Source organism: Vigna unguiculata, chromosome 3 (genome assembly GCF_004118075.2).
Source record: "Vigna unguiculata cultivar IT97K-499-35 chromosome 3, ASM411807v1, whole genome shotgun sequence".
NCBI classification, from domain to species: domain Eukaryota; kingdom Viridiplantae; phylum Streptophyta; class Magnoliopsida; order Fabales; family Fabaceae; genus Vigna; species Vigna unguiculata.
The window spans coordinates 53,852,375-53,879,465 of NC_040281.1; the positions used below are offsets into that span (position 1 = coordinate 53,852,375).

Sequence of the window (27,091 nt, forward strand, 5' to 3'; positions counted from 1 at the left end):
CGTGGTGCAATCGGGTCAGATTCAAATTTTTTTGACTCGCTAATAAGTGAATCGGATTGAGTTGGCTCACTAAGTGATCAACCCATGACGGATCGAGTCGGATCGGATCAAATTACCCGTTTTGACAACTCTAATTATCTAATTAAAATTATAGTTAAATATATTTATACTTTTTAGATATTACTTGAAATTTGAATTCGTCATTCTTTTAAACTTTAATATTATTAAAAGAATTATATTTATTTATTTTTAAAATATTAAATCAAATTGTTTTACAATTTGAAATAAAAATAAAATTTAATTTCGTGAGAAAATATAGAACTAAAAATATATTTAACTCTTAAAATTAAAATTATATTTTATACTAATATATAATTAATTTTTTATTAAACATAAATTTAATAACTTTGATAGAATATATATTACATGTAAATTTTGTGCAAATCCTTGGCCAAAGCAAAAGAAACAAAGAAACATACCAGCAGAATGCATTGAACGTAAGACAAAAATGAAGATAAGGAAATACAAGTACTCAATAGCCTTGTTTCCACAAAAATAGCGAGACAAAACAAATGAACTTAACCCGTAATTAAAGAGAAAAAAAACGGTGAAAATAGAGGGTCCAAGTTAAGAAATCCAAATAAGAGTCTTGAAACTCTTTTCGATAATGAAAAAATAGGTATGTAACATCATGTGACTTTAAAGTTTCGAAGACTCACGTTAAAATAAGCAAAATAAATAACATATAAGAAAAAATTATAAATTTATTTTTTAATATTTTAAATTGAATTTTATCTTTTAATTTTTTACATGAACTTGTTTATAATTCAGTAGTACTTAGTGTAACTCATGAAAAATGTAATTTTATGTTTTGGTTTTAAAAGAGAAAACGATGAAAAGATATACAATTCTTGAAAGCCATGTTATTCTGCAATCATAACACTTAAAACATGACAAAAAAAAATCCAATAAAAGTGATGACAACTTATGTTTCTATTTTCGCACTTCTAAACAGTAGGGATGATTTAGATATCAATAAAAACATTAAATTTTAATAATTTAAAATATTCAAAGTGTATAATAAATATTCTCATAGTGAAATGTGTGATTTTTTTTATTCTAAAGTCCACTATAATGATGCAAATTTTTGTGGTTTATCTGATGAGATAACCCATTGATAAGAGAATTGATTTTAGGCTTAAGGATTATCATAAAAGTTATTTTTAAAAATTTAAATGTGAGTCTAAATCTTACATTAAGTTGAGAATCATATAAGGATGATGATTTATAAGTTTATTACAACTTCAAATTTTTTGATTAAGAGTGATGTCAATCCTTTTATGTATAGGTTTTATTGGTGATTCTTTTTTGAAAGACCCAACAATTATAACTACTCCAAAATATTTTACTTTTCCTCATTTTTTTTTTTTGAAACAAAATATTTTTCCTATCTGAACTCAATTAAAGTAACTTTAACCGAATTCAAAACTAAAGTATTTTCAATTTGAACACACTCAAGACATTATTGGCTTGAATCCGGTTAAGACATCAACTAAGTTGAGATCAAGATGTTGGCTTCACATTATTTTTTTTATTAATTATGAAGTTTATTTCTAATTAAAATTATTTGTGATTATTTTTTGTTATCACTAAAGTTCTTTATATATATATATATATATATATATATATATATATATATATATATATATATATATATATATAAAGTAATGTTATTTCTCAACAAACATTAATTGGAATTTTTTTTTATTATCAAAAATGTTTTTCGGCTCATATCAAACACAACTTTTTTAGTTAACATTAGTAAAATAATCTTTTGACCGATACTGACTATGATTTTCTATCGAGACCAATAAAATCATTTTTAGTTGATTTAAGTAAAAATATTTTAGTTGACATTATTATATATGCTTTTTTTTCTGTAATTATTTTAGTTAGTATTTATCAAGATGTTTTTAGTCAATGTCAATTAAAGTGTTCTCCATCAAAAACATTTGAAAATTTTAAATGAAATGATATTATAAGTGGTTCATCTCATGGAAGGAGTAAACTACAAGGGAATCAAGATTATGGTACATGACTTCGATTTTTTTATAAATATATCGACGAAAGGGGGAAAGTATAAATATGTGTTTTTAAATGTATGAGTTTTCTATTTACGTTTGTCCTATCTATGATAAAAATAAAATTAAAAAAATAAAGTTTGGTATAATTACTGATTTGTTACTCAACTTTTTCGTTAAGTTCAATTTGGTACCTAAACTTTTGATTTGTTCAATTTAGTACCCAATTTTCTAAAGAGATTCAATTTGGTCCTCTTCGGAGTTAACACCGTGTCCGTACAGGACACGTCGGACACGTGTCAAGCCATGAAATTTTATTTTATTTTTAATAAAAATTAATTTTTTTAAAAAAAATATTTTTTTTTCAAAAACATTTATTTTTTTTCAAAAAATTTAAAAACTGCCACGTGTCAGTTTATCATCGTGCCACGTTGCAGTTTACAATCATGACACGTGGCAGTGGTAATAGTTGTTTTCAATATAGTACTTCAACTTAAATTTTTGGTTCAATTTAGTACCCAATTTTTTAAAATGATCATATTTCGTCCTCTCCAATTTAAGACCAAATTAGTAAATAAGCTTAATTACAACCTATATATACATGTTATAATAATTTTATCTAATATATACATCAAATCATTTTACCTAAATACTTAAATTATTTTATTTTTTACATTTTAACCTTTGTAATTTTTTGAACATGGAATTTTTTACACATGAAATTTTTTACACTTGTAAAAAATAAAATAATTTGAATCTTTAGGTGTAGTGATTTGATGTATAAATTCAAAACAATCATTTTAACATGTATATATAAGTTATAATTAAACTTAGTTACTAATTTGATCTCAAATTGGAAAGGACGAAATTGAATCATGTTAAAAAATTGGGGTACTAAATTGAACCAAAAATTTAAATTGGAGTACTAAACATGTGGCAATTTTAAATTTTTTTGAAAAAAATTATATTTTTAAAAAAAAATTTAAAAAAAAATCAAAATTTCATGGTTTGACACGTGTCTTGTACACGGTGTTAACTTCAATTTAAGGGATAGGACCAGATTGAATATCTATAGAAAATTTAGGTACTAAATTGAACAAACTAAAAGTTTGGGTACCAAATTAAACTTAAAAAAAAAATAGGGTATCAAAGTAATTATACCATATTACTCAATTAATATCTTCGGTTTTTACCTATACTTTATAGTAGATTTTTCTATTAGTTAATGTTATCTCCAAACCATTTAAACCGGAAGCGTCTCTAACTTATTAGTGAAAATAAAAAGAATTCCCAAATCTGTTACCTTTTATTAAAGTTTATTTTGGATTTTCAAATACATTTAAATTTATAAAATATTGTAAAATTTTGAAGGCAGATTATCCGGGGAGTGCAAAAAGAAAGTTGAGCTAAAAAGTTGAATCGGTTACTGAGTTGAGAAGCATAGTCTCTGATTTTCAAACGACAATCGATTCTTAACTTTTGTTTTGTTGGGTTCTTTTTGGGGGCTTGTGTTCACACATGACGTTATAGGTATATATGCCTAGCAGAGTAGCATGGTGAGGAAAATCAGATTCTGCGCAGGAAAAAAAGTGATTATTGGATCCCACTTGTCTTGCTTCTTCTGCACCATAATTACCCCTCCAAACAATAACCTTGCCTCACACTTCAAGCATCACAGTAATTATTTAGCAGTATCAATGCTCCAAAACAACCACTAAGATTGTTCAAAACCACTTAAAGATGTAGAAGAAATTAAAGAGTGTTGAAAATAATCTAAGTGGGTGGGAGTCGAAAGTTTCATGACAGATAAAATAGACAAAATTAAATATTATATAAGAATAAATGTTCAGAGTACCATTATTTTAAAATTTTAGATTAGAAGTTAAGTCAAATACCTTATATGTATTTGTTGGAGATGTCTTTTGTTTTTTTCTTTTCTTTGATTTTTTGTTGTTGTTCAATATAAGATATAGTACTCATTTCAACTTTCAAGTTAGTAGGTAATATGAGATAATAGATGTAAGTTAGTAGGTAATATGAGATAATAGATGTATGTGTTATCAAATATGAAACTAACTCACACATTTTATCTTTATTTTAAGAATGTATAATATATTTATATTACATTAAATTTTATATTGTAATGCTAGATTAATAGCATTATTATAACCTTATTTATATGCCGGCCGTGATGATGCTGATTAATTAATATGACATGATTTATGCTGGTGCAACATGAACTCCGCTATATATTGTACAAGTACAAAGAAAGATGCATGAACTCATATTCTAAACTACTTTCAAAGTAAAACTCTTATTACTCAAAAGAATTCAATGTTTTAATGAATAAAAATTTGGAAAACAATGAAAGATTAGTTACTTAAATAAATGTTACTGGTAAAACCGCATTTTAAAATAAATTGATGGTTATTTTAAAAATGACTTGAAAAATAGAAAAAAATAATAACCCTTAAAAAGTAATCATGACTAAACTTGATTGAAATAGCTATGGTAGACATAAGGGAAAAAACTAATTTTATCACTATTAATTTATAAATTTGGCAAACTATGGTCAAAAAATATTTTAATTAATGTCAATAAAAAAATATTACCAACTAATATATTTTTCTAATAATTAAATATTGCTTACTATAAAGTAAATTTTCATGTGCCAGTAATTAAAAGGATATATTTAAATAAGAAAATTAAAGTTATAAAATTGTAACTGTCTTATCTTAAGAAAAAGAATTTGAATTGAAAATAATTCAAATGTAATGCTTTTTAATTTATTTGAAATCATGAAATGCTTGTTATATGAGTTTTGAACATACAAATATATTTATCATTTAATTAAAAAGTTGATTGATTAGACTTAATTTTTACTTATTTCTTTTTTCATTAGTGCGATCTAATTAAGAAGAAATAAGAAACAATTTCTGAAAGAAATAATGGTACACAAGAACAATAACCATAAAAAGACTCAAATAATGAAAAGGAGAGCAGGTCTTACATCATGGAAGTAAACTTTTTAAGATTATTAACGGTCTCAATACAACTATTATAAAATTATTAAATTTAGTTTGTAATTCAGTGACCATGTGAGTGTATTTACAAACTGTTATTCTTATAAAAAAAATATAAACATTCAATCTCGTTGAAACATAATAAAGATATAGTTTTTTTTTCTTATTTCGATAAATAAATACTTTTTCGTTTTGATATAATACTTATGCGTGTGCTTGTGTCCTTCTTTTTAGGAACGACAATGCGGGTCGGTCCGGTCCGTTTAGGCTTGATCCGCATAAGGTCCGTATATCGTGGGTTGACCCATCTTGTCCCGTTCAATTTATGCGGGTTGTAATCACTGGCTCGTCACGTCTCGTACTTGATCAGCGGGTCTGCAAGCTGGCTCGCTTTTTAATTTTTATTTTAATTTTTTTAATTTTTTTAAATTTTTTAATTTTTATGATAAAATTTTCAATGTTTAAAAATTGGGAAGCTTTAAGAAATTCACAAAATTAAGTAAAAACTTTGGGGAGTTGGATGATAAATTGATAATTCAATATTTTCATCATATTCATATTCATACTATGACATACATAATGTATTGTTTAAATTTTAGCACATTAAAAAAATACATATTACTTGTCTTTTTCAATTATACACAAGTGCAAGATTTTTTTTTATGCGGGCTTGCAGGCTGGGCCGCACAGGCTGCAGGCTTATGTGGGCCGGGCCACTGCGAGCCTTCGGACTCACTACCTTGGCCCGCTCCACGGACTAATCTGACCGGCCAGACCTTAATTGTCACCCTACTTCTTATAAAACTAATCGCTAAAACACAATAAAATGCCATAGGAGAGTAGAACTAAAAAAATTACATTTAATACCAAAAACAAAATCTAAAAATTAAGTACAGACAAAAAGTAAAATAATAATAACAATACAATGTTATATTAAATCACTAATACGTCAAACAAGGAAGACTTACTATTTACGGAATGATTGTGAAGATATTTTTCTTATTTAGGAACATCAACAAAATTCATAAATTTATGAGGACTAAAAATTTATTTAAATCTAGTTTAATGGACAGATATTATAATTTATAAAAGTAAACTTTTTAACATTGTTAATCGGTATTAGTATAATTATTATAAAATAAAAAAGTTAGTTCATAATTTAATGGTAGTGTTAGTGTATTTGTATATTATAATTCTTAGAAGTATAAACATTCAATCCTGTTAAAAGATAATAAAATTATTGTTTAAATAAATCTTATATTTCAATAAACAAATATTTTCATTTTGGCCCAAAAGTGTGTGTATTTGTCTTTATTTTTTTTCATTATCTAATTCATTCACCTTGTTTTAATTATGAGATGGATGAAAAAGACACTTCGAAGATGGAGGAAGAAAAAACTTGGAGGAAGAAGAAAAAATAAATTGGGAATGAAAAAAGAACAAACTGTTCTTCACTTCTCTCACGATTTTCACTCCTTTCTCTTTGCTCCTCATCCACTTATATCACAAATCAACCTTCTTTACTCTCTCACATTCAAGCATCGAACGTAGGATTGTGCAAAAATAATTAAAAATTAAAATAACACTACTACCTTAGGTAGGTAGTGAGAGAAGTTATTAAAAGAACGTTAATATATCATTTTTCCTTTCCATAGTTAATCAAATAGCGACAAAAGTCCCTTCAGGTTCTTAGTTAAGTGTCAACAATATTCTGCAACAGTGGAGAAGACACATTTCATATCTTAAATATAAGGAAAAAATAAAGAAGCATGAAATCATATGAAATATAGCTAGTAGTGAAATGAGACAAAAGACAATATTGTCTTGCTCAATTCATGATCTTCATGTTCATCAGCCACATTGGTCTAAAGGCTTCCCAATTGAGTAAACAATGAATCCAATTTTCCTTAACTTGTCAACATCCAACATGTTTCTACCATCAAACACGAATGCTGGTTTAACCATGTTCTCGTACACTCTTTCATAGTCAATTGTCTTGAACTCATCCCACTCTGTAAGAATGCATACTCCATGAGCATCTCTAGTTGCCTCATAAGCATCTCCAACAACATTAACATGTTTCACACCACTGCAACTCATTGACAAGTCCTTTTCAATCTGATTCTGAGTAACGCGTGGATCATAGATGCTCAAGCAAGCATCATCTCCCAAAAGGCCTTTGCAAACATCAATAGCAGGAGTTTTCCTTGTGTCACCGGTGTCCTTCTTGAAGGCAAATCCCAGAATTGCAATCTTCTTACCAGAAACCGTGTTGAACATTGAGGTCACAACCCTGTGCACAAACCTACTCTTCTGGTACTCATTCACCTTGATCACTTCTCTCCAATAATTTGCCACTTCAGTGAGGCCATTGCTCTCACATATGTACACCAAGTTGAGTATGTCCTTTTGAAAGCAAGAACCACCAAAACCAACACTGGCATTGAGGAACTTTGGCCCAATTTTGGTGTTTTTGCTGAGAGCAAGAGAAACTTGTGAGACTTCAGCCCCAGTGGCTTCACATAAAGCAGACATTGCATTGATAGATGAAATCCTTTGAGCCAAGAAGGCATTATCAGCTAACTTGGAGAGTTCTGCTGACCACAAATTGGTTGTTATGATTCTGTCTTGAGGCACCCAATGAGTGTATATGGCCTTCAACTTTTGGATTGCATCTAAACCTTGAGGGTCTTGGTTCCCTCCAATGAGAACCCGGTCGGGGTTTAGAAGGTCCTGAATAGCTGTTCCCTCAGAGAGAAACTCAGGATTTGACAGAATTTGGTAGTTGATGCCCTTGGTTTTAGTGTTGTGAGTTAGAATTTTCCCAATTGCCTCAGCTGTTCTGACTGGGACAGTGGATTTCTCAATAACAATCTTATCAGAGTTGGAAACATGAGCAATCATCCTAGCTGCACTTTCCCAATAGGTTAAGTCTGCAGCCTTACCAGCTCCAAGTCCTTTGATTTTTGTGGGAGTGTTCACTGAAACAAAGATTATGTCTGCCTCATGAACGTGCTTTTCCACATCGGTGCTGAAGAGGAGGTTCTTTCCTCTACACTGATTCACCACTTCTTCAAGGCCAGGCTCATAAATTGGGAGTTTGTTGCTATTCCAAGCTGATATGCGAGACTCGGAGATGTCAACCACAGCCACTTCAATTGAGGGACATTTCAGAGCAATCACAGCCATTGTAGGACCCCCCACGTACCCAGCTCCAATGCCACATATCTTCACCATTTTCTTTGCTTACTTACAGATTACAACCTATGAACCTATGTGTCAGAACAAAATTTTGCATGCATATTACCACAATAGATCACCCTGTAAGTGGAAAAGGTTCAAGTAATTGAGCAACAAAATGCATATTTCATTGTTGTTATATCATCGAAAAAGAAAAACAACAAAGAAATTGAACAAGATCAGTCCCTGAGTACAGTGAGCAAGTCTCATTATTGTTGTGCTCACAAATAAGAAATTTGGAACACACTTGTTAGAAGTGAGTTTTATTCTTAACTCAATCCCATAAAACTAGACTTTGTAAGGTGAAGTTTACACTCCACTATTATATATTGTGAATTGACCTTATTTTTAGTCAATGTAGGACTTCTAACACAACCCCTCACGTCGAGGTATATATATCTCGTTCATGGGACTAAAAATAAATGGGTGGTTTGTTAGCGATCCGATATCGGATAGAACAGAATGTCCAAGAAAACTCGTTAGGATAGACTCTAATCTGACTCTGATATCATGTTAGAAATGAGTTTTATACCTAATTCAACCTCACAAAACTAACTTGTAAGGTGAGGTTTGCACCCCACTTCTAACATTTCAGATTATAAATGGGATGGGAAATATCAAATATCCTTTAGTTTTGGCATACATAAGCAAACTCAGTCAAAAATATGTTATCGATGAGCAGAATAAAAAAGTAACGAGAGTTGAAACTTTGAAATTAAAAAATCGAAGTACCTTGTATTATTTGCAAATATCTTTGTGTTCAAAGTTTAAACTTCACAGCAAAGGAATCATACGAGAGAAGAGTGTTTGTGTATAGATGATAAGATAAAGTTTATAAGATGGGAGTATTGTTAGAAGAGAATGCAATTTGGTAAAGCATGACTATAGGGTCTTTAAATAGTTGTATTTAATAACTTATTTTTAGAAAGATGATGAAACTTGACTTACGTTTCAACTTTTGCTTTTGAATCTATTTATCTGCCTCTAAAAAATTATTTGAAAATTGACATGCAAATTAGATACAATGCCAATTATTATTATTTTTTAAAAACCTTCGTCCTTTAAATTACATTAAAAAATTATTATTTTTAACTATTGATCTACTGAATGTTAAATTTTATTTGAGATATACAACACTAATGAGACCTAAGTCCAATCACATAAGGTATTGACATTATTCTCGGCCCAAAACCTTAAGGTTATATGTTTATAAGTCTTTTTTATATAATGTTCTAATTTTTCATTTTTAACCAATGTGAGACTTAGACTCATCTTTCCTCCGTTTTAACACGGTTATATTCACAAATTCATCAAACAAATTTATTAGTACTATCTTTCCCAAAAGTTAAAAACAATTTATGTGAAAAATGAAATTAGTGTTGTGGAGAAAACAAGAGATCAAAACCAAATTGGCTTATTCATGCTATTTTCCAACCATGTCAAGATCCCATAATTGATGGCCAAATGCCAAATTCCTGGGTCTCAGAATAACACATGTCATACCATTTAAAGTGTTTAACTCTGTTATATTACCTGTTCTAACAATATATTTCATTATATAATAAGAAGTTTATAAAAGATAAATTGAGACAGAATGAAAAGTCTATGACATATCAATAAAACAGCACGTAAATAAATATATTTTCAAGAATCTAAAGCCAAATTTTTATAATTTATCCAATACTCAGTTAAGTTTTTTTTATCAAATATTCAAAATAAAAATGGACCATTTTAACCACATAAAATATGTTTAACAAAAAATAATTAAAATAACTGTTAGTTAAATATATTTGTAGTAGTTAGAATTGCAAGACTATATGATAGCACAGTCAAGAGAGCAAAGAAAGAATATAACAGTTTTTAAAAAAGAAATATGTTCTATGTATAGAATGATTAATAGAATTGATCGATGATTTAAACAACCACTTAATAATAAATTAATTATACCACAAGTTTGTAGATGTAGTATCTGAGAGAATTTAACCTAAAAATAGATGATTTTCTTTTTTATTTTAAAATTTATCTGGATATTTTGAAAAACATTATTATTTAATTCTTGGTATTTGATAATATGACATGAAACTTTGTATACGAATATGTACTTAAAATGTTTTTTAATGAGCACAGGAAAAAAAAAATTAATGACGATATTGTATATAGTTATAAAATCAAATTTTTAAATATATATATATATATATATATATATATATATATATATATATATATATATTCTATCAACCTGATCGATCCATTTTGGACTGAAATTAACGGCACCATCCAAACTTTACTATTAAATTAACAATGATTTTGTCTTATTCGTGTTAAGTTCACTTATATTATCATGTAATGAGTGGTATGTGGTCCAATAATAAAAAATAGAAAAATCATTGAAAACTTGAACAAAAATTAATAATAATAAAGTGAAATGATTGTAACATAAAATTAACAAATATATAAGAATTTAGAGAGACATAAAAATAGATTAATAAATAAAACACAAAAAGCTTGGTATTTCTATAAAAAGATAAAAATATTTAAATCTGAAAAAGATGAATATGGTGTACACATTAAATTACTCATTTAATGATTTTAATTATTTATTTTTATTAGAAATATAATAGAAGAGATAATACATATTTCAAATTTTAATCTTGAAATAAACTAAAAAAATTTATAATTTCAATTAATCAAATTATTTTCATAAATTTTTATAAATATCTATTAAAACACAACTTTGTTACAAAATATTTTAAAATTATTAGAAAATGGATTTTGAAATTCTTATCCACATACTGTGTTAACCAATATCTATTTAAAATGTTTAATAAACACTAATATATGTTTGTTTTCTTAAATTCTAAAAAGTATTTTATAAAATGAAAAAAAAAATATTAATTATTTTTCAAAATATTAAGAAATAAAATCTCTTAAATAAATTTCTTATATATATATATATATATATATATATATATATATATATATATATATATGTGTGTGTGTGTGTGTTCTAAAATGTTTGTTCTGAAAATTTTATTCTAGAAAACATTTTCCAAAATATATTTCATAGTTCCGAAAAACTGATATCAGAAATTCTGCTCCAGAAATTTTAGTTCAAAATTTTTTCAGAGAGTAAAATGGTTATTTTGAAAACTAGGGTTCGTAAAGAAATGATGGAATCCAAGAAGTAAAAATCCTCACCAAATTAGGGTTTAAGACCGGTTAAATAATAAGCATTTGAGTAATTTTTTTAAGACCGTCCAAAGTGTGTGTTTATTATGCCTCAAATTGATGTCAAATTAATTAAAATTAATTTTCTAACACAGAATTGATACTCATTTGGTTTTTAAAATTAACTAAAAAATAAAAAATTCACGTTGAACCACAAATAATTAATTCTTGTTTCTGTTTTGGAGAATCGACTCCAACGCTGAATCAAACGCACCCTAATTCTTATATTCGTTAATCCTTAAGACAGTACTTAATACTCTTACTCCTTTTCTCTCAACAGTACTACAGTCCACTAATGAACAATCACAAATGTAGCAGTTATTTCTTTATTTTCTTTATTCCTTTATAGTAGTTATTTCATTTCACAAGAAAACGATACAGATGGATAAAGTTACACGTAGCTAGATCGTGTTTTTTTCTCATTTTGATTTTTTTACTCCCTACGTCCAAGTCTTCTTTGGCAATCACAGTATAAAATCCGCTCCTAGCCCAGAATATGTCGACCTAATAAGTTGACGTATACCTGGCCCATACCTATTCGACCAAGATCACATCATGTCAACTATCTATTAGTCACAATAATCTACAAGTTAAGCCAACAGATCCACAATTAAATATTAATCGGTAATTAAACCACGTGACCCAGGTCTATCCAGGTAAGATCCACGAACAATAGTATAAATAACATATTTTACAATTATTAATTACCGTATTTATTGTTTGCTAACATACTAGACTGGATATACATTCAGTTCTGTAAGAATAATTTTCTGTTGTTTTTTCTTTCAAAACAAGAGCCATTAGCTCAGTCGAATGTGCTGAATTTTTCTCAAGAATATACGTGCCTCACTGAGATGTGGAGAGCCATGTTCATGTCACCTGCGAAAAATGCTTGAAACGTCTCCGAGCTTTCAAACTGTTGTCAGTCGTTACATTGGAGAAGTCACTGAACTTTCATAAACCTAGTTGCTTCCAAATAAATCAAGGGCATGATAAAAACGTAGAAAGCAATGCTATCACCTTGATAGTAACGTATTTTGAGTACGTTACTTTCAAGGCAAGGCAACTAACTTCCACTTTCTTCAACAGTTAACTTCCACGAGTTTTTTAATGAAAGAATACAGTGAAAAAATGAAGTGCAGTTAGGTGTGAAGATTTTGGTTGAGGTAGGTGGCAGAGTAAATTTACTTAAGCCATTGTTCTTTCCTTTTGCATGGAAAATTTAGAGAAAGAGGAAGCAGTGACTACTCCTACAAGGAGACTCAACATCGAGTACAATAGCAGTGACCTATACGACTCGTTTGAGTTCAAACAGATGACTTTGCAACTCAACAACGCCATTCAAACCTCAAAAGCATCTTCACCAACATACCAAGAGATGGCACACAAACTCAACAAGGTCATTCAGGGCTCTAACGCCTCATCTCCATCATACGTCTTCCACATAAATTCCCCCTTTTATCGACGTCACCTGAGGCGTATCTACAAACAAAACACAAAAACACCAAGAAGAATTTCCAGTCCAAAAGTACCAGACAAGCGGGCATGCACACGAAGAACAAGAGAAAAAGGTTTCGTAACACGTCTGTGGTTGAAAGTCAAAGGTCTACTCGCAAAGAAGGACGAAAGTGACGAGGGGATACACCGACCCTCAAAAGCATTTTGACAAGAGCCTCTCGCTTTGGTTATGCAAAGGTAACACTAGCAACTCAGTTCAGCGAAGTTTTTTACTTACGGTCTGATAAACAATTAAAATAAGGTGCTCGTGCTTAAAATATTCTTCTGAGTCGCAACCATTTACTATATTCTGGAGTGAAATCTAAGACAACATCTTCTAACAATGTATGTAATAGATAAAATAGTGAACATACATAGCACACGTAAGTTTCTTGCTGTATGGGGGCATGGTAATTGGTACATATAACTGTGTAGCTGATTCATTCTTTCTATCGTGTAAAGATTCATAATACACAAGCCTGCTTCAGAAGTAGCAGGAAGTTTAGACAAAAGATTCAGAAAGGAGTAGTAGTAATACACATGGTGAGTAAAATATATTTCAAAAGAAATACAAAAATCTCTAATCACTTTCACAGGGTGGAGAGATATTTTTAGGACAGCCTCAGCGCCATTTCATGAAGAAGAGCTCTCTTTTGTGAAGCATTAATTACATTGTGTGTTTCAGCATTCTCAAGTACTTCAGCAATTATTGCAGATGCAGGGCCAAGAGGCTCCTCAGCCACCCTCTTCAACATGAAAGCCTGAACAACCACAATAAAGGAGAATAAGCCAACAGATGTTGACGCATGTCATAGGTGGAACAGTCATAAATCAATAATATAAAAGGATAAAAAGATCAGAAACTTCTACTTTAAATGAGACAAAAATATATGTTGTCGTATTATTTTTTCGTAGCAGTATCGATCGTTTAGGATATAGAGAATTTGTTAATTTCAGTGATATTGGTAGTTTTCTCACCATAAATTATTAAAACCGGGTAAGCAGATTATTGCCAGTTCGTACAGGTTTGCAAAACATGCTGAAATTCAGTTATTATACAAACAGTACAAGGATACCAAGCTGCACTTCAAGAAAGAGTTGATGCTGCCTGTTATGTACAGCGCAGCAGTTCTAGAATGATAACCTGGCCATGATGGCTTATGGCAATTGTGCAGGGTTGCTGAAACCAAGGTTCTCCATCAATTTGAACAGGAAACATGGCAAACAATTGTATCTTAATTGACTGTCCTTGTGCAAGTCTTCGAGCTCGAGAAAGCCCTACCTGTTTTGACAAAGTCATTGTCAGGAATTTTAGCTTTCATGATTTCATAGGTCAAATAACTCCCTAGAGTTTAGACAAATAAATCATGTCTTAATCCTGCGGTTCAAATGAATTATCAAAGAGAGCAAAAATGATACTGAAATAAAGCAAAGGTAACATCCACACACTTAATACAAATGAGATGCAGTTCCACCTCCACACAAACCATGATTTAAAACAACAAAAGAAAGAAAGCACTTTCATGCTTTAGTTATTCTATTAGTTCCGTTTGTGTTTTTATTTAAACCCAGAAGAAGAAAAAAGAGTCACCGGCATATTCTTTAAACTAAAGTCAAATCTCAAGTAGTAGATCCTTTAGCTAGTATCGTGTACATACTAAAGTCATGTATCACTAGTATGGAATCCAGAATGCATTTTACCTGAAGTTTTCCCAGGTGCCATGTTCCCGATATGCTTACAACTTCAAGTACCTTATCATGCATAGATTGTTGATCAAAATTATCATAATTGTCGTCCTCATTTTGCCACAAATCTACACCTCCCATGTAACTCCCAATATTTGCAACAAGCACGCCTTCTGCATCCTGAACCAATTGAAAACCAATATTTTTATAATTCAGCAAAGGGGCCATGCTCTTATTTTCGGGGGGCTAGATTGATGTGTAAAAGAAACTAAAAAGGGAAGTTCTAGAGTATAAAAAATTGAATAAATTACTTTGACCTCTTGTCCCAAACGTAAACCCCCATGCCCACAACAGAAAAAATATTATTACCGACCCTATTTTAACTGATTTACACCAATTAAAAAAGGTAGTCGATTTAGTTACTAGACATGTGAAAATTGATGCATGTTTTCTTTCAATTTTCTTAACGCAGAAACTTCTACTAATTTTCCTATACATGTTATTTGTCTTGTTTTACAAGAAAAACCATTAATCAAGTTTTGCACCCATTTCTTATGCAACTCGGCTGAAACATATACATTATTTATGGGTATGTTTGAATGCTAGGTTAATCTAGTTTGAATCTACCTTTCTTGTTTTGAGTCTGCCATTTTTCTTTAGTTCTCTTGTTAAAGAGCTTGGACAATCTTGTGTGGGAATAGAGTAATCATTCTCTCATCTTTAGAGAAGTTGCTTCCATGACAAGGTTCTTTTGAAAGCTTTCCGAAGTCTGTTTTTATTGAACCTTATTTGGAACTTAAAACCATTAGATCCAAGTGTAGTCAATTCTTACATTGAAAATTTAATTTAAGTTAAGTTAAGTGTAGATTTAAATTTTCAGTACTGATCAAAAGGAATTAAAGTGTGTGGTAAAAAAACAAAATCTGAAGAAAAAGAAAGTAAAAATAGAGTGGTTTAATGTTTGGGAAACAAAAGTTCCAAAGATCCCTTACCCATAAAATCTTGGACAAAAATCCCTGTTGAAATTATTGGACTTCACCGAATTGGATCATTACAAAATTTGAAATGTCTTTAGATAACTAATTTTTTTGGAGCAGTCTTAGCCCGTTTTCTGTGGTAATTCTAATTGTTTAGGATACCCTTTGAGTTTTTTTATTTTCTTTTCTTCCCTGTGTTAGTTTGACAATACCTTAATTTGGTTTAACCTTTTTCTTCTTTTTAGCATATTTAGTTTGTCTTTAAAACTCCATTAAGTTTGGTCTTCAAAGTTGTCATCTTTTTAAAAATCTCATAAATGTTGCATTGATTTGCTTCTCTTTCATTTGAATATGTGCTTTCTTGATTTGATATAAGAAAAAAGCTTATCAAATTCTTTTACCTTTTTGGTGAAAAAGAGTGATCCTAACCATTACACAAAATTATAATGAAAACCTAAACGTTTGAGTTTTAAAAACTAAGAGGAGTCATCAAGATTTTACTCCAACCCCAAACATAATTTTAGTTTTCTTTGTTTTGTAGCAATGTCTTTAAAGAGATCTCCTCCTCCTCTTCAACCAAGAGAGACCAACTTGATAATTCAAATGAATGGCATGCAACAAGAAATGGAAAGATACAAGATAAATCAAGAATTGCGAGATAGGAATGAAATAAAAGAAAGAGAAAGAGAGATTCTAAGAGAGAAAGAGATTTAAAGAAAAAAGAAAGAAAGAATACAAAGAGAAGCAAGAAGAGAAAGAATATAAAGAGAAGAAAGAAGGGAGAGAAAAACGAGAATTTCAAAAACTCCTCCCTTCTACCATAGTCAAAGAGAATTTGAAGATTGTGAAGAAAGAGAACCCCAAAGAACAAGAGTAAAAGGTGGAAGAAACTTGCAAGAAAAAAAATTCCCTAAACATAATGTAAACATCTCACAGTTTAATGGAGATAGTAGTTAATATCAAGATTATAGTTAGGATTGTAGATTTTATTTTCTATAAAAGTATGTTTTATATATATATACACACACACACACACACATACATCTTAATTGAGTTTTATTTTAATTAAAACCCATTCAGCCAAGAAGATGAAGGGTGCAGCAAAAAATACTTACAATTTTTAATTGAGTTTGTATTTTGTTTTAATTAAAACCTCATTCACGGAGAAAGTGAATAAGTGTTGCAAGTGCAAAAAAAGTGAACTTTAATTGCATTAATTACCTAATTGAATAGTGTTCCAACTGACAGAACATAACATGGTGAATTTTAATTGCATTAAGTTTTAATTAGGTTTAGATTTTATTTAAACTTAATCCATTCACCCAAAAAGGTGAACTTGTGGTGCAAACAGACAACTTAGAACATATGGCAATCCATACAATGTTACAATTTTGTTTGATGATTCTAATGATTTTAGTCACCCATGCTAGCGAATTTATTATATCACGATCATGTGTAGGATATGAATTGAAAATACTATACAAAATTGTATGATCTTACAATTTTATGATTTAAATCTCGATTTTAACCACAATAAGAGTTGTATATTGAGTGAGATAGAAAAGTGGAGTCTTTTATATGTATCATCTTAGTGAGTTGAACATGGTCAAGATCACCACCACAAAGCTTGGAAGTTTTTTTACCAAATTCTAAGTGATGTAGCCAAGGAAAACATATTATAGATATTCACATGGTTTGCCCTAAAAACATGCTTAAGAGAAAGGTTTGTACCATACTACTATAAAAAGGAATTTATACTTCATCTTCAAAGGTTAAGGTACTAGGGTGGAAGAATACTACAAGGAAATGGAAGTGTTACTCTTAGTGTGAGATGGAAGAAGGCATGAAGTCTACCATGGCAAGGTTCCTAAACAACTTGAATTGTGACATACAAGACATACTAGGACTTCAAGGACATAGAACCTTGAAGGAACTTGTACATCAAGCTACCAAAGTAGATCATCAAGAAGTTCCGACAAGAAACAAAGTTTCAACCACACTCCATGGAAAGGTAAAGAAAGATCAAGAAATGAAGTATTTTCTTTCAAGGATCCAAGTATTCTTCCTTTTAAAAACATTCTCAAACACCTTCTAAACCATTAACCTTCACACACCACCATCATCTCTAAAGCCCAAGAAAAATAAAGTAGCATAAAATGTTTTAAATGCTACACTATAGCCTCATGATGTAATTAAGAAAAATGTTTCCAATGGAGTGAAAATCAAGATACTGCCGTTCAAAAATTAAAGGAATATTTCTTCACACCAATTCTTGCCCTTTCAACAGCTAAATCTTTTGAAATAAATTGTGATGCTTCGAGAGTGGGGATAAGGATAGTGTTACTTCAAGAGAGGCAGCTTATATCTCATTTAAAGGAAAAATTAAAGGCCAAGTCAATTATTGACATATGACAATCTTCATAGTGATTCATTGAAATTGTAAATCCCTTAAACATTTGAAAGATCAAGACAAGCTTAACAAGAGACAAGCCAAATAGGTAAAATTTATAGAAAAGTTCCCTTATGTGATTAAATACAAGCAAAAAAATAGGCTAATGTAGTAGCATATGCTTTATCAAGGATGTTGGAATAGTTATTAAGTCTACTTATGTTAGTCTAGTCACTAGGATTAAAGTAGGGAGTAGTGTGTTGGGTTATCTCTAATTATTGCTTCTAGTTTTGTAGCTAGCAGTCTAGGGTAGTCCCTTGACCTTCCATCTCCCTATTGTATCAACTCTTAATCAATATAAGTAGAAGAACATGAGAAGGGTCCTTCAAGCCCTCTAGAAATATATTTCTCTCTGTTTAATCTCAAGTTGGTATCAGAGCGGGATTGACCCGCTTCCCGCTCTGGATTGTCTTGTCTTGTTCGCCAAACGTAGCCACCGCTGTCTGCATCTGTCCACCTCCGTTTGCAGCTGTCCACTGCCTTTTGAAACTTTCCAACATTGTCAACTGCTATTCAAGTATCTTGAGAGGTTGATAATTTTAGTTTATGTTCTTATCTTGAAGAGCTTCTTCAAAGGGTGAATCAACAATGCACTTATCCTTTATGCATCGGCGACATGTTCTTTCATTCTTCTCCCCTTGTCCATTTGATTTTCATTATACACTTTTGTTCCTGTTTTGGTCCTTCGGAGAATTGTTAGGTCCTTCGTGTCCTAAGGAGGACCTCATCACTTGCTCATTGAATTCTTTGAGTTATCAAATAGGTACCCAAATTTTTGTATTCGTTTGGTCCTTGATCATGTAAATTTTTTAATAGAGTTCTTAATATTTCTTTAACCATCACAAATTGTTATTTTGTGGCGATTTCAAGCTGCCAAAAAGTAATCCCAAGAACCTACTTCTTTAGTTTAGATAACTATTTAAAAATTTGCAAATATATCAAGGATGTACAGAATAATCAAACCAAAAAAGAAATATGTAGTCTAAGCAATTTAACCAGAAAGAGTGATATGATCCCAATAAAGTTTATTTATACCTAACAAACTCACCTCAGGGACCTCAATTTCAACTCCATCCACCTCAACACGAATCTGCCAAGGTAAATCCGCAAATGTCCTATCCATAATGCTTTTTGCACCCTCTCTTGCATATAGAACTTTATTCATAAACTGCACGTTAGAGTAATTTCAGCATTTAATCTAGAACTTCCATTGCATAAGATCAATGTAAGCATATTAAGATAACTGAAATAATGCAGTGCATAATACTAATATAAACTTCTACTATAAGGTTTCAAATGATAAAAGTCAACTGATTACTAGTTGACATAATTCTTCGTGACAATAAAACAAACTTGAAACGAAAGGTCATTTCATCACATAGAAAGGGTGCCCCACAAATCAAAAACACTGATAATAATGAGAAGGATAACTATTATATCACTACTAAATATTCTACATCTAAAAGGTAAAATTAATAATTCTGATTCTTCATTGATAATGATTTAGGAATACAATATATTTATAACAAACACGTACACTCAAACAAATTCTTAACAAGATCCACACCAAAACCTGCCTAAATGAGATATTATCTATATTTAACTATTATTATTAAAAGACAAATGAAAGGATACTAGTTCTCTATATTGGGTCTCAGAATAGTAGATAATTAATAACAAATACTACTTGACAGCTCGACAAAATGTCAATAGATTAAACCTAGCGTGGCATCTGGGTAAAGTTTGTAAGAGTTTCTCAATAGTGTAGAAGTGGCAAAACAGGCTAACTGACTTGATGCGAGTTGTGAACTATGAAGCACATGACCAAGGGCAGCTTTTAGGATTTTAGTGGGTTTTTTTCCAAAGCATGATTGGGCCATGATCGGATCAAGCTAAAAGAACCATGTTTAATTTTTGCTCAAAATTTAATGTCCAAGTCACAAAGAGATAAACAAGTGTCACATGCCATACTACCACAATAATTATGCTGACTTTTATCTCTACATTTTATCTTTTTAATAACTCATGTGTTTCAGTCCACTCTCTTTCTTCTCTATCTCCAAAATATATTTTAATAATATTTTTAAAAATTGTGAATAGTTTCAAAAAATAGATCACTATTTAAATTATTCATTATATATAAATAATTATTTTCATTATAAATTTCATTTATTACATAAAAATAAACATTTCATTATATGCAATGTATAAGCTAAAATATTAGTGGTAAATAATAACTAAGATAGTAATACTCAAAAACAATATCATCGATATATGCTTATTTTTCCATATTTAACAGCATATATATTTCTTAATACTTTCCCGCAGCAGCACAACAGAACAGAACTTCTCAATCCAAGCCAAAACTAATCTAATGTAACTAAACTCCAACTAACTGAAAGAAAGATATCTTATACGGAACAAGAAAAACAATAAGAATAACAATAACAATTTTATACCACACAACTACCCTTCTATTAATACACAACTAAAACTAGCCAATCAATTAAAATATCAGTTCCGATTAGAGACCAAATACCTGGTTATAAAACTTTTCTGGATTCTCTTCACGCAGATTATGAATGTCCAAAGCAACCTTTGCATCACAACCAATTCCTAAAACCAAATATTCGTTAGATTCAGAACTAGTCAAAATGATGGACAGAGATGTGCGTGCTTGGGAAAGCATACATTAACAAAAACAGTTATCCTTATTTTCTCAAAAACTCTTGAGAAAATGCAGAACAAATAACGATTATTTTCCTAAAACAAGTTAATCCATACACATGCTATCATAGCTAGACAATTAGCAAAAGGTGTAATCTAACAAAATGCAAGTGGTATACAATTAATGTTAGAAAAAAGCAGACAAAGAATAGCAACTTATTATAATTCAAGTAAATCCATTAGCGAGGACAAATTTGCACCTGAATTGAATACCCAAATTCACATATGTTAAACCTCATTTCAAATACCCAACACAATGTGAGTAGAATCAAACTTGACGAACAAAATCAAGACAGTCAACCCATTGATTTGCTTCAAGCAGATTCAAAGTCAAACAAGAATACCAGATCATTAAATCAAACTCCAGAATCCTAATGACATTTTTCTCTACATCTATTAACCCACCCAACATCCAATCCCTACCATGAAGAAACTAGCTCTGCCTATCAAAGATTGACAAGCTGACTTTCCAGATGCTTTAAACTACAATCAACAAATTTTAATGTAATTAACAGTAACCATGAGAAATGTGAGTTCACATACCAAGATAATTGTTCATAAACTTTGTGGGTTGCAGCTGCTGCTTTCCTTGTGGATTACTAATTGTTACCTTCCACCTGTCAAGAACAGTAACAGCAGCATGTTCTATTTGATGCAAAAATGTACTAAGGCCCCCTTGCTTCTCCACTGGACCCATGCCACCTCCCCAGGACAAAACTCTAGCAAGATCATTTCCTGTACCAGCAGGAAGAATAGCAACTGGAGGAGGGGAAATAAAATTTTGCTTGTCTATCGCATTCAGAACCCAACCAACAGTACCATCTCCCCCACATACAAGAACTCTGAAGTGAGACACCTTTCTGAATAAATACAGTCCCATTTCTGGCCCCTGTGTTGAGCTCAATTCAAACACCTAATCAAAACAAACAAAGGCTTCGAAATCATGTTGTCAAAGAGTATATTTCCAACAAGAGAACTGTATTTGCAATTTCGGAGGCTTTCATGTACACCATTAGAAGAGTAATCTTGTAGTATTTGGTCATTTTTTATGAAGACATGAGTGTTTGATGAATAGTAGCAGCTTGGTTAACTCAGCTAGCCCAAAGCAAAAACACTTGAAAAAGGGTGCAAACAATGCAGGGAACATTTTGGACCAATGGTCTATACTCAAAGATAACCACATATTGTAAAAAGCAGCAGAGTAACAAACCTGAACAGGATTTAAAAGAATGTTCAGACGTGTCCTGAGTGAGTCTCCTCGTTGGGCACCACTCTTTTTGTTTATAAAAACTAACAATGGTCTTGCATCTGGAGGCAAATCAACCAAATCATATTTCTGCTTCACTCCTAACGTGTGGGATTCATCCCTCTGATTGATTGATGAACTGCGTCCAAGACTGGGTTTTCTATCCATCTTATTTTCTACTTCACTATCTTGATGTCGTACCTCCTTATTTGAGCTCCCTTTTTCATCCATTTCATGATGACCATTCTGTATTTGATGAGAATTACCTGTACTTTCTGTGGACATTTCACCAATGCTCTCAGTATTCCCTGATTCGACAGATTGCTCATTTTCATGCTTGTACTTTTTGCTCTGGTTCCGAATACTTGCCCGAACAGAAGATGCTATCTCATTTGCCCCATGAGTAATTGAGCTCAAAAATCCACCTGGCATGTTCCAGTTTAATTCCTTCACATACAGTGGTGATAGTATCAATCTTCTAAATTGGCCCAAATCACAAATATCACCCGTTTCATTAGACATTGTACTATGACAATCAACATGTACTAAACGTTGGCACCACAAGCACGACCATATAGGAGAGCCACTGAGGAACGTCCCACCACATGGCTCTTCACAGTAACTACAGAGAGCAGTTTCGTCAGGTTGGTCAGCTACATCTGTCCAACGAACAGCCCATTGGTGTGTGACATGCTCATATCCAATCATTGAAACACACTTGCAGTCCTTGTGGGCACTAGAGGAACAGCTTAAATGAGCCACAGCACCACAAATACAGCAACGGTGGATGAAGCCTTCAGAAGCCACTATAGGCCCAAGTGTTTGAGAGGGTGACATGGACTTAAAACATACACAGCAGTTTAAATTCTTTGCACGAGACACGGATTCTAACTCCCATGCATGAGGGGCCACAGGAACTTTGTGCCTCGCCTTTGGGTTTTTTTTAGATCTAGCTATGGCTTTCATCCAACTTAGATTGATGTTTCTCCGCCATTGAAAGGCCGTGTAGGCTATGGTCAATATTCCAACAAGAGCAGCAACAAAACAAGATACAAAGAAAAGCCGATCAGTTGGATTCTTTGCATTCCAACTGTAAAAGAACAACTCAAAATCTCTATCATCATCCATTCCTAGACTATATAATTCTAAAAGATGCAACTGTATTAGTTTTATAATACTATAATTTGCTTGGTTGTGTGACAATCCAAGTTAACTACGACAAATTCCTAATTAAGATCATAAACCTCGGTGTGTCTAAACAACATACAGAAATCACACCACATAAGTCTCATTCTTCGAACAAAATTCATACATAGGAAATTCCACTCTGTATAATACATGAACACTCATCCTCCTTCTCTCAAGAAGCATATTAAACAAGATAGCGATTCTTCATCCCGATTTTTTCTCAAAAGCATCTTCTGCCAATCTCTGCTTGTTAACTCCAAACTTCCTAGCCCCAGTAAGGGTATGAACGACAAGCATACAGAATACCTACATCCAAAAAAATCAGGAAAATTAAAAAAAGGGGGAGAAAAACAATTTTCCAACATATTGTGGCAACTATGTGTTGTTCATCTTCATCATATATCATAACTATAATAAAATAAAATAAAATAAAGAAGTATATATCCATATGACATTTAAAACTAAAATGCTGCATTTCAAAAAACACAGTTTATAGAGCATCGAATGCGCGAGCCTCAATTCTCAGAAACCAAACAGACACGCGACTCATCCAATCAGCTATAGCATCAATTAAAAATAAATAAAAAACGATAATTAACAATTGATCACAAAGTAGCTTACAGTTGCGGATGCGTCTGAGAAATCGAGGTGAACCTGATGGGTTGGATCAAACCCTAGTTGATTGAGGAAGAAAGTTATACTCGGAGATGAGGCGAGTGATTAAAAATGGAGAAAGATACAATCTATGCAAGCAAGTCCCAAACAGAACGTTCCTTTTTCTTAATAGGGAAGAAAAGAAAAAATTTATAGAAATGAAAAACTCAGAAAATTAAATCTGATTCTCTCTTTTGCTTTTGAGGCGCTTCATATAACTTATTAGAGTGAAATTATATTTTTTATAATTATTTTGTAACTTGTTTGTTTGGGGAAGATTCTGTGCTCTAATGTGACATGGAAGAATCTCCATAGGAATTGGATTCCTCCGTTCTGTTTTACTAAGCCACGTGTATTCCTCGACACTAGACAATTCTCTTTATCATACACTTCGACAGTCAGATTAAATTACTTGTGGTTTTATTCAAGTTTTTTATCATTTTTACTTAGTTTTCCAATTTTTTTAATTACGTTTTTAAAATTGTTTTTTAATTAATTTTTTCTCACTCACTGATTATTATAAAAGAAAAGGTAGCCACATGATTTAATTGGTCTCTTAAATCAATATTATCACGTTTGTAAATGTATGTTAAATGTTAAAAATATTATCTTATTTTCACTTCATGTTAGGATTCTCACTTCTTTAATGTTATATTCTTGCAGGTTTAATCTTAATAATTTAACCAGAATTTCGATTAGTATTTCTCCATTTACCTATTAAGAACATAGATATTTGTACTCAAACCCCTTCAGGCTTCATTTACAACAACTTTAGTTCAAATATATTTTTTCTTCGTTTGAAGTACAAGTTAAAACACTAGTATATCTATATCATTATTATATAAAAACCATATAAGATTATACATCTTTTATAAGATTTAATTATGCCTTTGATCCTCATTTTGGAGTCAAAATCTCAAAATGATACCCAAATTTTTAAAAGTCTCAAAATGATTCATTTTTTGTTGAAACGTCTCACGTTTGTCATTCCCGTTAAGTCAAGGTTGACGTCGTCAGAGGGAGTGCCACGTGTCAGTTCCTCGATTTTTTGAATTTTTTGAATTTTTTGAATTTTTTTATTTATTTTTATTTATTTTTATTTATTTTTGAATTTTTTTAAAAAAATCAAAAAATTGTCACGTGTCAAGCTGTCATCGTGCCACGTGGCAGTGACAGTGACACGTGTCAGTATTACGCCACGTGTCATTTTGTTAGTCTCAATTTGGTCCCTTTATTTTAATTTGTCTTAATTTAGTCCCAATTTTTGTAAAAATTAGCAATTTTGTCTCCCTTCAAATTGAAACAAAATTTAATTTTATATAAATGTTATACAAATATTTTTATTAAATTTGATATTTGTATTCAAATTGATATTTTTATTATATATTTTTAACATAGCTAAGTTTAGTTAAAATTATGTTTCACATTCAACTTTACTTAAAATTATTTTAAAATTTTAAATTTATATGTGTTTTATTGTAACATGAACTAGGTAATTTATGAATTTATTTTCTATTAACAACTTTTAAACCATTTTAAATAAAGTTCAATGTAAAATATTAATTAAATGAACTTAATTTGGTTAAAAATATTTACTTGAAATATCAATTTTGATGGAAATATTTGTGTACATTTATACAGAAATTAAATTTGATTTCAATTTGGAGAAGGACAAAATTGCTAATTTTTACAAAAATTGGGACTAAATTGAGACAAATTAAAATAAAGGGACCAAATTGAGACTAAGAAAATGACACGTGGCGTAATACTGACACGTGTCACTGTCACTGCCACGTGGCACGATGACAGCTTGACACGTGGCAATTTTTTAAATATTTTTAAAAAAATTCAAAAAAATTAATAAAAAAAATCAAAAAATCGAGGAACTGATACGTGGCACTCCCTCTAACGGCGTCAACGTTGACTTAACGGCAAGGACAAACGTGAGACGTTTCAACAAAAAAGGGGACTATTTTGAGACTTTTAAAAATTTGGGTACCATTTTGAGATTTTAACTCCAAAATGGGGACCAAAGGCATAATTAAACCCTTTTATAACTATTTGTTTGAGTGTTTTTTTTTTTAATTAGAAAATGTTATTTTTAATAAATTTTAAAAATTTATTTACCAAAATATATATATATATATATATATATATATATATATATATATATATATATATCTAAAAGCAATTGCATAATATATTTGTATTTATTTTAATTAGAAAATGTTAGCTTTTAACGAATTTTAAAAAAATTTGACAAAATTAGGAATGTCAACCGTACGGGTAGTAGCTCTTCCGTAATCTACCTGATGGATAAATATTTGTCACGTATCTGTATTCATATCTGTACGGGTATCTGTTATGCAAGTACCTGCATATTTCTTTAATATCCATGAATATCCACGGGTACCCGCGTATATTTACAAAAGAAAATTTTAAAATTTAATAACAAAATAATCATAAATTTAAATAAAAATACAATGCATAACCTTTATACATTTCAAACAAAATGAAAATAACTCATTTAAATAAGTTTGAATGACAATTTACAAATAAATGAAAATTTTTTAAAATCAATTGATAAAAAATAACTAATTCAAAATCAATGTATTAATATTTTAATGATTTATTTTAATTTAAATTAGAGTATAGCGGGTATGGGTAGCTACGGATACCGATATACTATCCTTACTCACCTCATTAACATACAAATATAAAAAATACTCGTACCCATTACCTACAAATATTTATTTCTTACTCGTTACGAGTTTTATCTGCAGATGGACTAATGACATATACAATACTTGAATTCTCGATGTAGATGCTACATAGTTGGTTCTCATCCTTCAGAGACTACGGGTATAATAGGAGCATCCGTCAACAAAAGGATCACCCTAAGATGATCATCTCGTGGCTATTGAGAACGAATCAAATCAGATGGTTCTATTTCTTATTCTTAATGTTTTCGATCTCGGTTCCGTAAGAACAAGTCATAGAGATTGAGAAAAATAGATCATTCACAACCACTGATGAAGGATTCCTCGAAAAGTTAAGGATTAATAATCCTTTTGAAAATTCAAAATAGAAAGGAT

General features: G+C 30.7%; 2 protein-coding genes across 5 annotated transcripts; both read right to left on the reverse strand.

Moving 5' to 3' along the window:
* Window positions 1-6,736: 6,736 nt before the first annotated feature.
* Window positions 6,737-9,203, reverse strand: LOC114176894 (UDP-glucose 6-dehydrogenase 5-like). Of its 3 annotated transcripts, none has more exons than XM_028062085.1 (2): window positions 9,077-9,203; window positions 6,737-8,368 (listed from the first exon to the last, which is right to left on the reverse strand). In XM_028062085.1, exon 2 carries the CDS (start codon window positions 8,339-8,341, stop codon window positions 6,956-6,958), a length of 1,386 nt encoding a protein of 461 aa, XP_027917886.1. In that variant the 5' UTR covers window positions 8,342-8,368; window positions 9,077-9,203; the 3' UTR covers window positions 6,737-6,955. The 3 variants fall into 3 exon arrangements, with proteins under 3 accessions (XP_027917886.1, XP_027917885.1, XP_027917884.1); XM_028062084.1 differs by having other exon boundaries at window positions 6,737-8,376; XM_028062083.1 differs by having other exon boundaries at window positions 6,737-8,425.
* A 4,189-nt stretch (window positions 9,204-13,392) lies between these two features.
* LOC114177497 (diacylglycerol kinase 1) lies at window positions 13,393-24,231 on the reverse strand. Of its 2 annotated transcripts, XM_028062871.1 has the most exons (8): window positions 23,964-24,230; window positions 22,119-23,648; window positions 21,452-21,821; window positions 20,721-20,797; window positions 19,230-19,349; window positions 14,771-14,935; window positions 14,214-14,351; window positions 13,484-13,830 (listed from the first exon to the last, which is right to left on the reverse strand). In XM_028062871.1, the coding sequence occupies exons 2-8, from the start codon at window positions 23,280-23,282 to the stop codon at window positions 13,681-13,683; spliced, it is 2,184 nt and encodes a 727-aa protein (XP_027918672.1). In that variant the 5' UTR covers window positions 23,283-23,648; window positions 23,964-24,230; the 3' UTR covers window positions 13,484-13,680. The 2 variants fall into 2 exon arrangements, with proteins under 2 accessions (XP_027918674.1, XP_027918672.1); XM_028062873.1 differs by lacking the exon at window positions 14,771-14,935 and having other exon boundaries at window positions 13,393-13,830; window positions 23,964-24,231.
* Window positions 24,232-27,091: the final 2,860 nt, after the last annotated feature.

What these genes read in the sequence shown, in the direction of transcription:
- LOC114176894 (XM_028062085.1), bottom strand. Translation starts at nt 8,341, where the DNA reads ATGGTGAAGATATGTGGCATTGGAGCTGGGTACGTGGGGGGTCCTACA.
- LOC114177497 (XM_028062871.1), bottom strand. Translation starts at nt 23,282, where the DNA reads ATGGATGATGATAGAGATTTTGAGTTGTTCTTTTACAGTTGGAATGCA. An exon ending in TTCTTTTAAATCCTGTTCAG is followed by an intron (nt 21,822 to 22,118) that starts GTTTGTTACTCT and finishes TGTTTTGATTAG; the next exon opens with GTGTTTGAATTGAGCTCAAC. An exon ending in GGCACCTGGGAAAACTTCAG is followed by an intron (nt 14,352 to 14,770) that starts GTAAAATGCATT and finishes TTGTCAAAACAG; the next exon opens with GTAGGGCTTTCTCGAGCTCG.